The sequence below is a fragment of the Entelurus aequoreus genome, linkage group LG10 (genome assembly GCF_033978785.1).
Source record: "Entelurus aequoreus isolate RoL-2023_Sb linkage group LG10, RoL_Eaeq_v1.1, whole genome shotgun sequence".
NCBI classification, from domain to species: Eukaryota; Metazoa; Chordata; class Actinopteri; order Syngnathiformes; family Syngnathidae; genus Entelurus; species Entelurus aequoreus.
In genome coordinates, this window is record NC_084740.1 from 18,734,714 (window position 1) to 18,752,722 (window position 18,009).

Below are 18,009 nucleotides of genomic sequence, written 5' to 3' on the forward strand. Positions count from 1 at the left end.
ACAGGCCCAGAGCATAATACTACCACCACCATGCTTGACGGTAGGTGTGGTGTTCCTATGATTAAAGGCCTCACATTTTCTCCTCCAAACATGTTGCTGGGTATTGTGGCCAAACAGCTCACTTTTTGTTTCATCTGACATCACATGGACAAAGATAAGACCTTGTGGAGGAAAGTTCTGTGGTCAGATGAAACAAAAAATGACCCCAAACACACGTCAAAAGTGGTAAATGAATGGCTAAATCAGGCTAGAATGAAGGTTTTAGAATGGCCTTCCCAAAGTCCTGACTTAAACGTGTGGACAATGCTGAAGAAACAAGTCCATGTCAGAAAACCAACAAATTTAGCTGAACTGCACCAATTTAGTCAAGAGGAGTGGTCAAAAAGTCAAGCAGAAGCTTGTGGATGGCTGCCAAAAGCACCTTATTGCAGTGAAACTTGCCAAGGGACATGTAAGCAAATATTAACATTGCTGTATGTATACTTTTGACCCAGCAGATTTGCTCACATTTTCAGTAGACCCATAATAAATTCATAAAAGTGCTCGAATCACTCTATCACAAAAAAAATAAGAGTTGTAGAAATGATTGGAAACTCAAGACAGCCATGACATTATGTTCTTTACAAGTGTATGTACACTTTTGACCACGACTGTATGTGCAACCTTTCTTCAGAGTAGTCAGTGTACAGTACAGCTTGTATTGCAGTATAAGTCTAGTCTATACATACAAGCTTAGCAAAAGCTGTACACTGACTACTCTGAAGTAAGGTGGCATAACATGATATTAATTGGTTCGTAATATCGTGATAATGCACGGTGACGGCACATTCTGGCTGTGCTCCGCTAATTTGACAAAAGAACCTCGAGGTAGCGGCTAACGTCCCTCTACAGTGCAAAGCCACTTTTAAGGCAGCAAAAATAACATACCATTATCACTGGAAGATGAGGAATGCGACACTACACATTATAGGAGGGAATGCCAGCAGCAAGCGAGCTCTTGAATGTAAACAGAGGTCGGCAGATCAATACAAATACTGACAGTAATGATACCAATAGTGTCAGTGTATGGTCGATACTACAGTGGCTGGATTGATATTTTTTTTATAAAAAAATATTTTGTTATTGTTTACGAACTCAGGAACTCTTGACACACTTTAAGGGCAAAAACCAAATTATTTAAATAAGTAGGAAATATTTTTAAGATAAGCGGAAGAAGATGGATGGATGGATATTTTTAAGATTTAATTGATATTGCTACACGACCCTACCATGTTTTTGTCTGAATGTCAAGTATCAGCACCAATACAGCTCCTGTAACTACTTGGTATTGGATCGATACCCGTATTGGTGGTATCGTCCAAAAGTAATATAAAGTATCCAAACAATAGAAGAATAAGTGCCTATTACATTTGAAGAGAAGTATATATAAACATAACCTGTAAAAAGATATTAGCAGTTGGATAGCGAGTAGATGAATAATAGTTTAAACAAAATAAAATGACACAATATGTTCTCGCATATTAGGAGTCTTTGTAACCCAAATAACATACCAAATACTATACAGTATCATGACATACATCTGTATCGCAGCAGGCGGCGATATAGAGTACAGGCCAAAAGTTTGGACACACCTTCTCTTTCAATGCGTTTTCTTTACTTTCATGACTATTTACATTGTAGATTGTCACATCAAAACTATGAATGAACACATGTGGAGTTATGTACTTCACAAAAAAAAGGTGAAATAACTGAAAACATGTTTTATATTCTAGTTTCTTCAAAATAGTCACCCTCTAACCACTAGGCCACCTACTCAGTGGCCTAGTGGTTAGAGTGTCCGCCCTGAGATGGGTAGGTTGCGAGTTCAAACCCCGGCCGAGTCATACCAAAGACTATAAAAATGGGAGCCATTACCTCCCTGCTTGGCACTCAGCTTCAAGGGTTGGAATTGGGGGTTAAATCACCAAAAATGGTTCCTGGGCGCGGCACTGCTGCTGCTCACTGCTCCCCTCACCTCCCAGGGGGTGATCAAGGGTGATGGGTCAAATGCAGAGGACAAATTTCAACACACCTAGTGTGTGTGTGACTATCATTGGTACTTTACTTTGCTCTGATTACTGCTTTGCACACTCTTGGCATTCTCTCTGTGAGCTTCAAGAGGTAGTAGTCCCCTGAAATGGTTTTCACTTCCTTGAAGCTCATGGAGAGAATACCAAGAGTGTGCAAAGCAGTAATCAGAGCAAAGGGTGGCTATTTTGAAGAAAGTAGAATATAAAACATTTTTTCAGTTATTTCACCTTTTTTTGTTAAGTACATAACTCCACATGTGTTCATTCATAGTTTTGATGTGACAATCTACAATGTAAATAGTCATGAAAATAAAGAAAATGAACGAGGAGAAGGCGTGTCCAGAATAGATATTATATCTGTAGTGTTGTCTCTTGAGAAGATACTGTAATGCAAAGGGAGGCGTTCTCACTTTTGTACGATATTGTGCAAGGATCTTTGAGCTGGTGCAGACGATGACTTGCACAAAAGGATGTGTGAAGTACATTAGTAGTAAGTCTGGGATCCACCACAGGAACTATTCTTCAGACCATCTGGGAAAGGCGCAGGTCTTCAATTAGCTGGCTGCCATGTTTGTTTTGTAAGATGTTCCACTACCAGAGAGGGGAGTCTTCACACTTTTTACACACGCTCCTTTTATACAAACGACAACAGAAGTGTGCCTGTGTGAAAGCGCAAGCCTCGTTTGCTGTTGTGTTGAAAGCGATTGCCTTAGATGTATTTTGCACGCCACACCGAACACGGCCACGGGTGTGTTTACATCCGCAGTCCTCCGCACAGTGTGTGAAATGGGAGAAATACGGGCTCTATTGTTCTGCAAAATAGCAATAATCAGCTGCTCTTGCCTTTTACACAGAAAACCTTCATCTCAATCAAAGTGTGGCGTGTAAAATAGTGATCGGACAACAAGACAACAGCGTCCCCTTTCACGCAGACACCAGCCCGCCTCTAATGCTACCTCGAAAAAAGGTGGAGTATTGCCGTCCAGCCGTTCTCCAAAAGCAGCGTAGAAGCTGCAATACACAACTGATATTCATGTCAAACACTACGTTTTTCAAATCTGGTGAATTGTAGTTAATGCAGCCCAGTTGCATTCTTGTTTTTTTTCCATCTATGCAATGTTTTTTAAAGTGGCTCAAGTTCCAAACACTCATGAAAGCTTTACAGCTTGACCTAAAGAAGGTGCGTGACACTCAAGCCTTTGCTGAGACTCCTTTTGGCGACGTGGGGTCTCAGCTCAGTGTGTCAATATTGATAAGTGCCTTATATTAAAGCTTATATTGTTATGTCTGCATCCAAATGGACTCTTTTGGTTGCATTGTTTTGTGTTTGTATATTTTGCACATTTTATTCCATTTCATTACAATGTTTATGCTGTCTTTGACCGTGGTCGGACTCGTGACCTCCTCGTTTTCTTCATTTAAACCTCTATTAAAAAGGACCGCATGCTTCCATTTAGAATTGGTCACGTGACCTTCCACTGTCGGCGGTGGATCTTTGCAGCCATTTACGGTACACAAAAGCCCATTTTGTTACAGTAATGAATGGCTTTTTGTGTTTTTATTAGTGCATATGTTTGTACATTTATTCCAAAGATGCATGTATCCGTCAGTGTTTATGTGAAAGGAAAAGCAGATAGGAAATGATATTCATTTTCCAGTTTTTTTAACTGTCAAGTTAATGTTGATGGCGATTCCTTTTAAAGCGGTCACCCCATTTTCATCAAGCAGAATTGCGTTGACAATCATGTATTAAAAGAATTGTACTGTGCATTTATAGGACAGAGGGGATAAAGGGAAATATGACGTTCTATGAAAAAATATGCTCGTGTAGGTCTGGTGTTATGAGCCATTTATTACCAAATTAACTTTGCAGATATTACGGCCTGATGGGGCTAATGCACATTTGTCATCTGGGAGTTTTTACACAGGCAAGACTCCTGATTTCACCAAAGATAATGCATTACTATTTGATAATGCTGAAAAGGGATCACTTGTTTTCTTCTGTTTTATTGTATTAAATGCATTCTATTTTTTATATTACTGAATGATGTAATAAAGTACATTTATATGATCTACAGTCTGTATCTGTGAATGTGTTCTGAAGGCCACATATGTAGAAAGTATTTTGTATATAATGTCCCATGTTCTGCCAGACCGAATGGCTAATATAGTCATAAAGTCATAAGGAATAAGCTTAGGTTAGTCATCCTTTAACAGGAGTGTTCCGATGTTTTAAATAAAGAGTACTGGCCGATACTGATATTAATCGGATACGATAGCAGTACACACTTGTATGGAATGTTAGAAATGGTTTCATCAACTCAGAACAATGGTAGTATGGAAAACACCAACCTTATGACTGTTTTATGCTTCTGAAGTGGTGGTAATTTGCTTCACGGCGACACCTAGTGGTCACAAATCATTACATTTGGGTCATAGGTTGCAGTTAGTTGGAACGATGCGGACACGTTTGTTACTGGATACTTCCGAATACGCTCCTGCCTGGGAGACTTTGTATATGTAAATAATAAGCAGTAGTAATCGCCAAAATGATTCCCGACCGTGGCCACCGCTGCTGCTCACTGCTCCCCTCACCTCCCAGGGGGGTGAACAAGGGGATGGGTCAAATGCAGAGGATAATTTCACCACACCTAGTGTGTGTGTGTGTGTGTGTGTGTGTGTGTGTGTGTGTGTGTGTGTGTGTGTGTGACTATCGTTGGGACTTTAACTTTAACAGTAATTATTTGATATGTTTATATTGACAAATGTGGTGTTTTTAGCTCAAATAGTCTGCTCTAAGGACATGTCTAGCGTCTGTGCTTAGCTGTTGTGTAGTGGCCAGCTCATAGTCGCCTATAGCCTACCACAGACCTGGGTAAATTCAGGTCAATTTGCCGGCGGGCAAATTCCCAAATAGTTTATTTAGATGTTTAAGATGTAAAGTGTAGCTGCCATTATGATGTGCAGTGATGTTTTCTAATGACCGTAAGTCTTCAACTATACTAAGTCTTTCAATGCTTGGAATCTGCACTTTTGCATGATATATTTGTTACTATGGTCATCTAATTAGTTAATATGGTCATCTAATTAATTACTATGGTAATGTAATTAGTTACTATGGTAATGTCAGTCACAGCAGCTCAGACGAGGCACCAAGCAGTGTGGGTGGGGAGCGTTTCCACAGAGTGATTCCAGACCCTGAAATGTGGGTGTCAGGGACAGACGTGGAAGGAGATTTTTACAACAAAGTTCTAAAGCTTAGTGATGTATCACATATATCAGATTGTAGGTGGGGTTTTTTTTACCCTTCGCGTTCATATTTCATGTTAGTTGCATTTTTGTTGTGTTTAGCTCGATTGTAAAATATGTGGATGGAGAGGGGGTGTGACGTTCATATGTTGTCAATATTCAGTGTTTTATCATTCATAGTTAATATTGTAAATCCCGCATTCTTTATTTTCATGTACATTCTGGGTGTCTCATTCAGTAAAAAAAATAAAAATTCCATTCCATTTTTTAAGGCGGTCTGTCATAACGTTTTTTTCTTTCAATCAGACATTATTGTGAGGTTTTGTATTAATGTTCCTGAAAATATATATAAAGTACCACTGATAGTCACACAAACACTAGGTGTGGCGAAATTATTCTCTGCATTTGACCCATCACCCTTGATCACTCCCCGGGAGGTGAGGGGAGCAGTGAGCAGCAGCGGTGGCCGCACCCTGGAATAATTTTTGGTGATTTAACCCCCAATTCCACCCCTTGATGCTGAGTGCCAAGCAGGGAGGTAATGGCTCCCATTTTTATAGTCTTTGGTATGACTCGGCCCCCAGCATACTTGCCAACCCTCCCGAATTTTCCGGGAGACTCCCGAATTTCAGTGCCTCTCCCGAAAATCTCCCGGGACAACCATTCTCCCGAATTTCTCCCGATTTCCAGCCAGACAACAATATTGGGGGCGTGCCTTAAAGGCACTGCCTTTAACGTTGTCTCTCACCTGAAAAGGAGATTATTATATATGTCTCAGTTATCTATAGGTTTATCTATAACCCATAACACGGTGGCCGAATGGATATAGTCACTCATGAACGGTCAGAGAAGGACAAGACGGCGGCAACGCAGTATTATGGGCCACCTTGCTAAATGGAGACCCGAGGGTGTAACATATGCCGAGACAAAGATGGCTATGCTGATAGCCGCAAGCAACATCCCGTTCTCATTTGCGGATGTTTTCAACAAATCCGTGAAGGATATGTTCCCGGATTCAGAGATCGCTCGCCAGTACTCAAATGGCAGAACAAAGGCTACTCAAATAGTGAAAGGTAAGTTTTTTTTTGTGTTTTTTTTTTAAAGTACCGTATTTTTCGGACTATAAGTCGCTCCGGAGTACAAGTCGCACCGGCCGAAAATGCATAATAAAGAAGGAAAAAAACATATATAAGTCGCACTGGAGTATAAGTCGCATTTTTGGGGGAAATTTATTTGATAAAAGCCAACACCAAGAATAGACATTTGAAAGGCAATTTAAAATAAATAAAGAATAGTGAACAACAGGCTGAATAAGTGTACATTATATGACGCATAAATAACCAACTGAGAACGTGCCTGGTATGTTAACATAACATATTATGGTAAGAGTCATTCAAATAACTATAACATATAGAACATGCTATACGTTTACCAAACAATCTGTCACTCCGAATCGCTAAATCCCATGAAATCTTATACGTCTAGTCTCTTACGTGAATGAGCTAAATAATATTATTTGATATTTTACGGTAATGTGTTAATAATTTCACACATAAGTCGCTCCTGAGTATAAGTCGCACCCCCGGCCAAACTATGAAAAAAACTGCTGCTTATAGTCTGAAAAATACGGTAAGCAGCAAGTACAGTACAACTGTGTTTTCATTACTGTGTACTGTAGTGTATATATGTATATATATATATATATATATATATATATATATATATATATATATATATATATATATATATATATATATATATATATATACACACTACCGTTCAAAAGTTTGGGGTCACATTGAAATGTCCTTATTTTTGAAGGAAAAGCACTGTACTTTTCAATTAGAATAACTTTAAACTAGTCTTAACTTTAAAGAAATACACTCTATACATTGCTAATGTGGTAAATTAACTATTCTAACTGCAAATGTCTGGTTTTTGGTGCAATATCTAAATAGGTGTATAGACGCCCATTTCCAGCAACTATCACTCCAGTGTTCTAATGGTACAATGTGTTTGCTCATTGGCTCAGAAGGCTAATTGATGATTAGAAAACCCTTGTGCGATCATGTTCACACATCTGAAAACAGTTTAGCTCGTTACAGAAGCTACAAAACTGACCTTCTTTTGAGCAGATTGAGTTTCTGGAGCATCACATTTGTGGGGTCAATTAAACGCTCAAAATGGCCAGAAAAAGAGAACTTTCATCTGAAACTCGACAGTCTATTCTTGTTCTTAGAAATGAAGGCTATTCCACAAAATTGTTTGGGTGACCCCAAACTTTTGAACGGTAGTGTATATATAAGAAATACTTGAATGTCAGTGAATTCTAGCTATAAATATACTCCCCCCCGACCCCCAACCCCCAATCTCCCGAATTCGGAGGTCTCAAGCTTGGCAAGTATGGCCCCCAGACACATTTTTTTCTCAAAATAATTGCCCAGGCCTGGCCTACCATGTTTATCTTTTCCAAATGACTGCACTAAAATACAAGATCAAATGTGAGCTGATTGGAGGACATGTAGATATTAACTGGCTGTCCAGCTTTGCACAAGTAAACACACTGCACTGCTGCTTGTATCGGAGCTTATATCAGAGGTTTTAGATGCAATGTTTGTTTTTTTTGCTGATATCGGAGCGATATCACTATCAGATCGGGACACTCCTACCTATCTTTAGACTCTTTTTAGTAAGGAACACTCCTGTTAAATAGACGACCAAAGACTTTCTCCACGAAAAGGCAACTTACAGAAAAAAACATTGTCAAAACCTCACTTATTAGGCACTGCAGGTTGACTGTAAACACACATTAGGTATCATTAAAGGGAATTCAATGTAACAACCTGGAACTTTCACAGTTACGCTTCTTCCGCGTGTTAAAGTGCAGGAAAATGTACCTACATCTTCTGTATGTTTTTCAGTGTTTTTGACATTTTGCAAGAAACACAACAGTCTAAACATCTCAAGAGCGTTTGTCCCAGTAACAAATTAAGACCATAAATTAATCCATCAGGTAGTACTTGACGCTCATTTAGTCTTTGGTAAACTTCCTTTGAGGCTTCATTTCTCTCCTCCAGTGCGGGCGCAGCGTACCTTTAGAGGCCGATGAGAACGTCCAAAGAAGTAAGTCACGAGTGCTTTTGCTTCACAGGCCAAGGTATTCCGCCAAAAAGACCGCCATGATCTTGGTCAGGTTCTCCACGGTGGGTCGATGCATGTTCTCTTCCGTGTCGTCCAGCGTATGCCAGAACTTTGGGAAGGGCGTGGCGATGACGTGGAGCACGGGAACGCCTGAATGTAAAAAAAGGGGTTTGAACAGAGAAACGTCTTATTGGCATTAAAGTGTGGCCAGTAGGGCTTTCGAAAAGACTGAAATTAGAATCGTTTTTATTGCCAAGACCAAAATATCAGGAACTTAAGTAAAAAAACACATTTAAGAAGCAAATTGATAATATCTCAAATTGAATCTGAATTTTGGCCAACACACTTGATACAGCTCTTGTATTGTGTAGATTGGGTGATGGACGGCAACCCAGAGCTCTTGTTGTGGCTCCCTTTCTTGAGTGTTGGTAATGTGCATCTTTGAAAAGATTCTCCCACTTTCTACAAGGCCATGAATGCATCCAAGTTCTGACTGGTGAGTGGAAAAAGTGTGAGGAAGTGGGAAGGGGTGTCTACAGTAGCTGTGTGCGGTGATTGAGACGTGATCTTAGCTCTCTGCGGTAAGCTAACCAGGAATAAATAGGGAAAAGAAAATATAGTTTCATTTTGCATAGACATATTATTTCTCCTTCACTGCCAGCCATCTGTTTGTCGTAACAGGTAAAAAATAAAAAAGAATAATTATAATTTAAAAATAAATAAATAAATAAATAAATAAATATATATATATATATATATATATATATATATATATATATATATATATATATATATATATATATATATATATATATATATATATATATATATATATATATATATATATATATATTATTTATTTATTTATTTTTAAATTATAATTATTCTTATATTATATATATATATATATATATATATATATATATATATATATATATATATATATATATATATATATATATATAGTCGCGATCAAAAGTTTACATACACTTGTAAAGAACAAAATGTCATGGCTGTCTTGCGTTTCCAATACTTTCTACAACTCTTATTTTTTTGTGATAGAGTGAAGAATTTGGAGGTAATTCATCATCTTGTGGAATACAATTGGACCACTTGTGTCTGCAGCGATCGCTTTGTAAAATGTTTCAACATTTGATTTGTTTGAGAAACTCTCTGTGATGAAATCGAGTTATATTAGTAGTGTTAGAGAGCAGAACTAAACGTAAAGAAATGACGATAGATCGCATTAGTTATTTGTTCTTTTGTGGTGGCTGTGCCTAAATATAACTACGAAGACCCGCTTGTGCAAATAAACTAACGCCATGTTAAGTCCTAGTAATAAATATTGTGATTGTTGGTCCAATCCACTGTATTTGTGTTGTCCATTTTCATAACAGAAACTAAAAGCTTAGTTGTGCAGAAAAGCCAAAAGACAATATAACATACACTACCGCTCAAAAGTTTGGGGTCACATTGAAATGTCCTTATTTTTGAAGGAAAAGCACTGTACTTTTCAATGAAGATAACTTTAAACTAGTCTTAACTTTAAAGAAATACACTCTATACATTGCTAATGTGGTAAATGACTATTCTAGCTGCAAATGTCTGGTTTTTGGTGCAATATCTACATAGGTGTATAGAGGCCCATTTCCAGCAACTATCACTCCAGTGTTCTAATGGTACAATGTGTTTGCTCATTGGCTCAGAAGGCTAATTGATGATTAGAAAACCCTTGTGCAATCATGTTCACACATCTGAAAACAGTTTAGCTAGTTACAGAAGCTACAAAACTGACCTTCCTTTGAGCAGATTGAGTTTCTGGAGCATCACATTTGTGGGGTCAATTAAACGCTCAAAATGGCCAGAGAAAGAGAACTTTCATCTGAAACTCGACAGTCTATTCTTGTTCTTAGAAATGAAGGCTATTCCACAAAATTGTTTGGGTGACCCCAAACTTTTGAACGGTAGTGTACATCCATAAACGTGGACGCATGTGGAAAAGTGCAATATATTTATCTGTACAGTAATCTATTTATTTATTTATATATATTTATTTAGTTCATATATATATTTATATATTATTTATATATATTTATTTATTTATTTATATATGCACCTTATTGCTTTTTTCTCCTGCACTACCATGAGTTTATGTCTTCATCGTATGGGCAGCTGTTTTCCGGCACCCGGACCTGAGGCCGAGGGTCTATGCCTTTTACCACCCCAGGCCCGGGGGGCCCTCCCGTTCATATGTCAGGACACACAGAAGTGAGCCAGGTCACCGAGCAGTCATCCAGGTCCGCCAGGCCACGCAAACCATTAGGAGCACGATAAATCGGGCAACGCAGGATCACGTGGTCGGCAGTCTGCTCCTCCACGCCACACTCACACGTCGCGTTAGGTGCTAAGCCCCACTGGAACATGTTTGAGCGAAAGCGACCGACACCAGTTCGGAGGCGGTTAAGCCTCACCCAGGCCACTCGTGGTAGTGAGAGGCCTGGTATTGAGCCGGTGTCAGGTATGAAGTCACGGAGTCTGGAGGAGATGGTATGCTCCAGGTCCGTGCTCCATTTGTGATTCGCCCAGTGAGCCGCCCTGATGTTGTTGTCACTGCATTGCTGCAGGAGCTTCAGGGCGGCTGGTACCAGTGGGTCTCTGGAGGGGAGGCGGGGCGTTGGCTCTGAGGAGAGTGTGAGCCTTTCATGGAGCAGGTGGTTCTCATCCATGTTTGCCCGGCCCGCCAGAGTTGCTACAGCACCTTGGCGGCGAAGCTCAGCGGGTTGGATGCCTGCTAAGATGGGCAGTAGCTCCACAGGGGTGGGGCGCAGGCATCCAGTGATAACACGCAAGGCTTCGTTGATCGGGACATCAAGTTGTTTAGAGTGAGCACTGCGCGCCCAGACAGGTGCGCAGTACTCAGCAGTTGAGTAGACCAGGGCAAGTGCTGCTGTTCGCAGAGTTCTTGCCCCGGCACCCCAACCGGACCCGACCAACCGTCTCAGCAGTGAGACGCGGGTGTTGAGTTTCTTGCGTGTTGCCAAGAGGTGTTTACGGAAAGTGAGCGACCTGTCCAGGGTGACCCCAAGGTATTTAGGGTCAGGGCGAGGGTCTTCAGGTGTAGGACGAGGCCGGCATAGGGTAAGGGAAGCCCCATCCGGCTTCCGCACCTCGAACCTGATCTCACGATCCGCTTCCCAATTGTATAGGTGGAAAGCTTGTGTCACCGTCTTGGATTCGCTGAGCTTCAATCTCCAGTTATGGAGGTAAGCCACTAAAGTCTCCATGTCCTGGCTTAGAGTTCCCTCCAAGGCCTGCCAGTCCCTGTCGGAGTGAGTTTATGTAACGAAATGTCGTTCTTATCTGTGCTGTAAAGTTCAAATTTGAATGACAATAAAAAGGAAGTCTAAGTCTTTATATGACACGGATGACCACATTATAGCATCTTTGGTTCTCATCCAGAAAATATCCTTAATATTATTAATAAAGTAGATGAATTAATTTCTCGTAGGCTCAACAGCGATCTTTAATCGCTAGCAAACATTGCTTAACAACAGGGACATCTAAAGCTAAATAATGAGATAAAATATGAACTTCACAGCATAAAAACAACTACAGACATGAAATGTAGATGAGACTAATATTTGTAGCAGGAAATCAACTGCAAACAAACTTATCCTTTTTCTCATTAGCGTCACAATCACAGCAGCATGGTACTCGTTATGTCAATCAAATACGTTACTTAGCGATGCACGAATGAGTCCAACTTAGTCTTTCACCGATGTTTAATTTGTGGACCCCTCCAGATGTAAATACAATCTGTTCTTCACTAAATCCCGTGTCACGTGAAGTGAGGTAACCTCTTGGTAACGATAAATGGTTTAAATCTTTAACAAATATATTTTTCTTAAGAGTGTATAAACCCACACCATGTCATTTTTAATATTTGTTCATGATTGCTTTTATATTTGCTTCTAAACGTTTCAAAATAAGCCTAAATCTGCACGGATTCAGGTTAATAAACAGTAGCTTAATGGGGCTTAGACCATCGCCTGGAACCCAGATGTGATTGCAGCCCACCTAGCTACTTGTTTTCCCACCGCACTGGTACTTGAAACAAAACGAAACAAGGTGAACATTTATTGCGGCAGCTAATGCCATCTTACATGTTTGACTTGCATAACAGATGATTTATTCAAACAATTGTGAGGACGTGTTAGCATGTAGTTAGTATGTTAATGCTAAAGAGTGGTTTGTCCAAACATCAAGTATCACTCCTTCATTTAATACCTTTTCAAAAATGTGTGTTGAACTGTTAACTACATTGTCACTCATTGTACCATACTTTATCAGTCTTTTTGCTTAGTTTGGTTCTTTATTCATTATCTATTACCTGGTTTTTAGCCATACACTTTTTTTTACTTTTTTTGAAAACAATTTCCGGGAAGAGCTGGATGAAGTGATGTGGGGAGAGGGAAGTCTGGGCTTCTCTGCTTAGGCTGCTGACCCCGCGACCCGACCTCGGATAAGCGGAGGAAGATGGATGGATGGAATTTTTTTAAATGCAAGTAATATGCAGTAATGCTCCCGTGTTATACGTGCAATTTCAATGGTATGTGCATCCATAGTGGACAAAAAGAATGTTAATTCAAACTATTTTCCCTAAAAGACGCATTGAGGCTAGAAAGTGTGTTTTATTTGATGACTCCATTAATTGAACAAATTAATCAATAAATTACTCGATTAATGAAATGATCAATAGCTGCTGCCCTAACACATTGACTCTTATGTAGTTGAGTTGAGCTGAGTTGAGTATGAGTTTATTTGGAACATGCATGCATACATCACAATTTCCAGTTCCTCTATTCAACATGTTCAAAAAGGAGTAGGAAGAATAAGAGCTTATTTAATCCTACCCCTTTTCCTTTACATAGCAGTTGCTAAAACTTTTGTTCTCTTCCTGTTCTCAATCTATTCACAATATACTCCTTAAGTAATAATAAAATAAATAAATAAATAATACTGGGTGAAGCAAGTTACATTTCACATGGTGAGATGAGTAAGATTATCTAGAAAATGAATGGATGGATGAAATAAATTCAGAATGTTTATCATGGTTCTTCTTCTTTGTACTTTGTAAATACTTTAAGTTTGAAGAGTTTCTTGAAGTGGATCATATTAGTACAATGTTTGATTGCTTTGCTTAATCCATTCCATCATTTAATTTCGCTTACTGATATACTGAAGGTTTTAAGTGTTGTACGTGCATACAAATGTTTTAAATTACATTTTTCTCTAAGATTATATTTCTCCTCTTTTGTTGAGAAGAATTGTTGTATATTCTTGGGTAGCAGGTTATAGTTTGCTTTGTGTATAATTTTAGCTGTTTGCAAATTCACTATGTCGTGAAATTTAAGTATTTTTGATTCAATAAATAAAGTGTTTGTATGTTCTCTATATCCAACATTATGTATTATTCTAACACCGTTAATGAATGAAGTGTACTTTTGTAGTTATTTCCCCATATTTCTGCACAATAACTCAGATATGGTAACACCAGCGAGCAGTAGAGAATATGAAGTGATTTTTGGTCTAGAAGATGTTTCGCTTTATTCATTTTTGACGTGTTTCTTGCTACTTTATGTTGTATATTTTTTACATGAGATTTCCAATTCAATTTATCATCAATCATTATACCTAGAAATTTGGTTTCATTTACTCTTTCAATATCTATTCTGTCTATTTGTATTTGTGTTTGACTTTCTCTTCTACCGTTACCAAATAGCATTATTTCAGTTTTACTGAGATTCAAAGATAGTCTGTTTTTGTCAAACCCTCTTTTTAATTTTTTCATTTCTTCTGTGTATTCTCTCCTGAACCAAAACGCTGTTGCATCATCTGCAAATAATACTAACTTTAAATCTTTTCTAACTTTACAAATGTCATTTATATAGAGATTGAATAATTTTGGTCCTAGTATTGATCCCTGAGGTACACCACAGGATATATTCAGCGTTGTAGACGTGTGTTCGCCTAGCTTTACGTATTGTTTCCTGTTCGTTAAATAACTTAACATACCGTTGTAGTTTTTTTATTAAAATATTGTGATTAATTGTGTCAAATGCTTTAGTTAGATCCATCAACACTGCTGCCGCACATCTTTTACTATCTATTGCATTGGTCATTTCTTCTGTAATTTAAATTAAAGCCATCAAAGTTGAAACATTACCTCTGTATCCATATTGGTTCTCTTCGAGTATTCTATTTTTGTTTGTGAAACTCTCTAATCTGTTATTGAACAGTTTTTCAATGATTTAAAAAAATTGGGGGAGTCAAGAATGACAGTCACCTCTATGGAGGAACGGTATGTGGTCATCCTGAACTGCTCCAAAGAAGATGTCCTTTCTGAAGTAGGTCTGCTCCAAGGGGTGCGACGCCAGCAGACCCTGCCTATGGAGGCGCCTCTCTGTAAAAATGAATAATTATATAAACCTACTCTCCAATTACACTTCTGTCCACCATGTCGGTTGTCTCCACTATTACCTGCAGCGATCAGACGGTCAAACCAGCGTGCCGTGTTGTCGAAGTGGTTTACAATCAGTGGATCGGGACCACCGAGAAGGTCTAGCAGCACAAAGAGATCCTAAACAGTCAAGACAGTATGACCTGTTATGTACTGTTGACAACGATGCTTTTAAAAAGTAATTATAGTTAGGACTTGATGGAGTACTTTTTTTTTTTTACCTTTAAATATCTAGGGGGGTGACGAATGAACTGTGTCAAGTTGTTAGTGCAACTTAATAAAGTGATTGAACGTGCTTGGGAACCTGTGTCTCCTTGTCCACCTTCTGGGTATTACATGATTATCACTTCATTTAATTGTTGTTCATTAGGGCTGGGCGATATGGCCTTTTATTAATATCTCGATATTTTTAGGCCATGTCACGATACATGATATATATGTGGATATTTTGCCTTAGCCTTGAATGAACACTTGATGCATATAATCACAGCAGTATGATGATTCTATGTGTCTACATTAAAACATTATTCTTCATACTGCATTAATATATGCTCATTTTAAACTTTCATGCAGATAAGTCAATTTAGCAAAAGTGTATTTATTAAACAGTTATTAAGCAGTGGCACAAACATTCATGTCATTTCCAAAACAGAAAGTGCAAGATTGTCAGAGACATTTTAAAACAAGCTATTAGTGCATGATGTCACTAAGATGACATATCAAAACAACACTAAATTAAAGTGCACTTTTTGTACAGAACGCCACTACTATAGTTTAAAACTAATAAAGTGCACTTTTGTGCATGATGTCACACAAGATATTTCAATAACTGTCAAATAATGTCCTTCACTATGTGGTAGGTTCCTGCGGACGTTATCTCCTTCTGTTGTGGACTATTTTTTTCATTCGGTGTTGATCTGGAAATGGAAGACGTAGGCTCAATTGGGTCAGTGCTGGTTGCTACAGCATTTTGTTGGGTGTGGCACCGGCCAGAGATGCGGAGTTTCAAGCACTCCTTATTCTCTAGCGCAGGGGTGCTCACACTTTTCTGCAGGCGAGCTACTTTTCAATTGATCAAGTCGTGGGGATCTACCTCATTCATATATATAATTTATATTTACTTATTTATGAAATATATGTTTTGTTAACAAGTTAAAGGTGTTTAATGATAATGCAAGCATGTTTAACACATATAGTTAATATTGTTAACAAGTTAAAGGTGTTTAAAGATAATACAAGCATGTTTAACACATATAGTTAATATTGTTAACAAGTTAAAGGTGTTTAATGACAATACAAGCATGTTTAACACATATAGTTAATATTGTTAATAAATTAAAGGTGTTTAATGATAATACAAGCATGTTTAACACATATAGTTAATATTGTTAACAAGTTAAAGGTGTTTACAGATAATACAAGCATGTTTAACACATATAGTTAATATTGTTAACAAGTTAAAGGTGTTTAATGATAATACATGCATGTTTAACACATATAGTTAATATTGTTAACAAGTTAAAGGTGTTTAAAGATAATACAAGCATGTTTAACACATATAGTTAATATTGTTAACAAGTTAAAGGTGTTTAATGATAATACATGCATGTTTAACACATATGGATTCCTTTCTTTCATGAAGACAAGAATATAAGTTGGTGTATTACCTGATTGTGATGACTTGCTTTGATTGGAATCAGACAGTAGTGCTGATAACGTCCGCATTTTCAAATGGAGGAGAAAAAAAGTCCTTCTTTCTGTCCTATACTACATGAAAGTGGTTGGTTTTTGTCATCTTATTTGTCCAGCTTCAATAGTCCTTTGTATACACTTTACAAGAAATACATTGGCGGCAAACTCCATAGCCTGCTAGCTTGTGCACGCCAGCTTTCTGAGACTCTTAGCGCAGGCAGGATGAAGCAGAGCTTTTATTGTGAAGGCAGGAACTGTGCAGTCGGTCTTTGGAGTTTTGACGACAGGTGCGGCGCCAGAGTCTGTTGAAATAAAAAGTGTTTCTCGCCTTCCTGTCGGTAATTGTTTTCTTAATAATGAGCTGGCAGCAGCCAGCGTCATCTCAGAAGACCCTCGGGTGCCGTGAATGTCAATCAAGTGACGAAAGTGACGTCATAGTGAAGATTTAAGATCGCTCATTTTTAGGACTATTTTTTTAATGCCTGGCTGGCGAACGACTGACACACCCTCCGCGATCGACCGGTAGATCGCGATCGACGTAATGAGCACCCCTGCTCTAGCGGGTGACTTTTCAAATAATGCTACAAATTAGTAGAGCTGCTACTTTTTGTAGCGACGCTTTTGCCGCATACTTGGCATATGACGGTTGTCTGTTCAACATCTTCCCGCTTGAAGCCAAACCACCGCCAGACGATGGACCCCTTGCTGTTTTACTTGGGAATTAAATCTTCCTCCATTTGTTACCAGATTCGCACTCTCTCTCTCGTATTACCACTCGCACCACTCTGCTTGCACCACTTGCCACAGCTAATGTTACAATGCCGCTACCTCTCTGCTCGGCGAGGGCGTGTGACGTTGCACGTGCGACAGTATGTGACGTATGTAAGAAGGTGCGCTTGTTTTATCACTCTGTGAGAAGGAGAGACAAGAGTCATTTTCTACATCGAGTATATTCGATATATCGCCTAGCCCTAACTTATACTTATACTGTGGTAAGCTTTCCTCTGGTATGATGTCCAGCTAATTTGGAGTGGCTGCTGCTTGCACTAGTAAAGAGTCACTTCTTGGACTGCAGTTGCTGTTTTTGACGCTGTTGACATAAAACACACCCATAAGTAGTGCCACATTACGTCATTTGTAACAGCTTTGTAATGCACGATTATGGCAAAAATAATCACAATTATTTTGATTGATATTGAATATCACGATTAATAACATGATGGTTCAATAATTTGGAAAACACTGAGCGTTTATTGTACAACCAAAACTTTAAATATAATTCAAAAGAACAACAGATACACATTAGAAATGAATAAACAACAAGTAAAATAATAATAT

General features: G+C 38.5%; 1 protein-coding gene across 3 annotated transcripts in view; it reads right to left on the minus strand.

Moving 5' to 3' along the window:
- The window catches only part of qpctla (glutaminyl-peptide cyclotransferase-like a), a 40,730-nt gene that overhangs the window by 6,191 nt on the left and 16,530 nt on the right, over positions 1 to 18,009 (minus strand). The window contains exons 5-8 of one of the 3 annotated variants that reach the window (XR_009827450.1): positions 15,000 to 15,099; positions 14,806 to 14,922; positions 8,412 to 8,609; positions 2,480 to 2,600 (exon numbers count right to left, since the gene is read on the minus strand). Coding sequence is in view for 1 of the 3 variants with exons in the window: in XM_062060233.1 (XP_061916217.1) it covers positions 8,464 to 8,609; positions 14,806 to 14,922; positions 15,000 to 15,099 (363 nt within the window). In the remaining 2 variants the exon portion in view is untranslated. Of the gene's footprint in view, positions 1 to 2,479; positions 2,601 to 7,704; positions 8,610 to 14,805; positions 14,923 to 14,999; positions 15,100 to 18,009 lie in introns of those variants that run through there. The other 2 variants (XR_009827449.1, XM_062060233.1) reach the window with 2 other exon arrangements.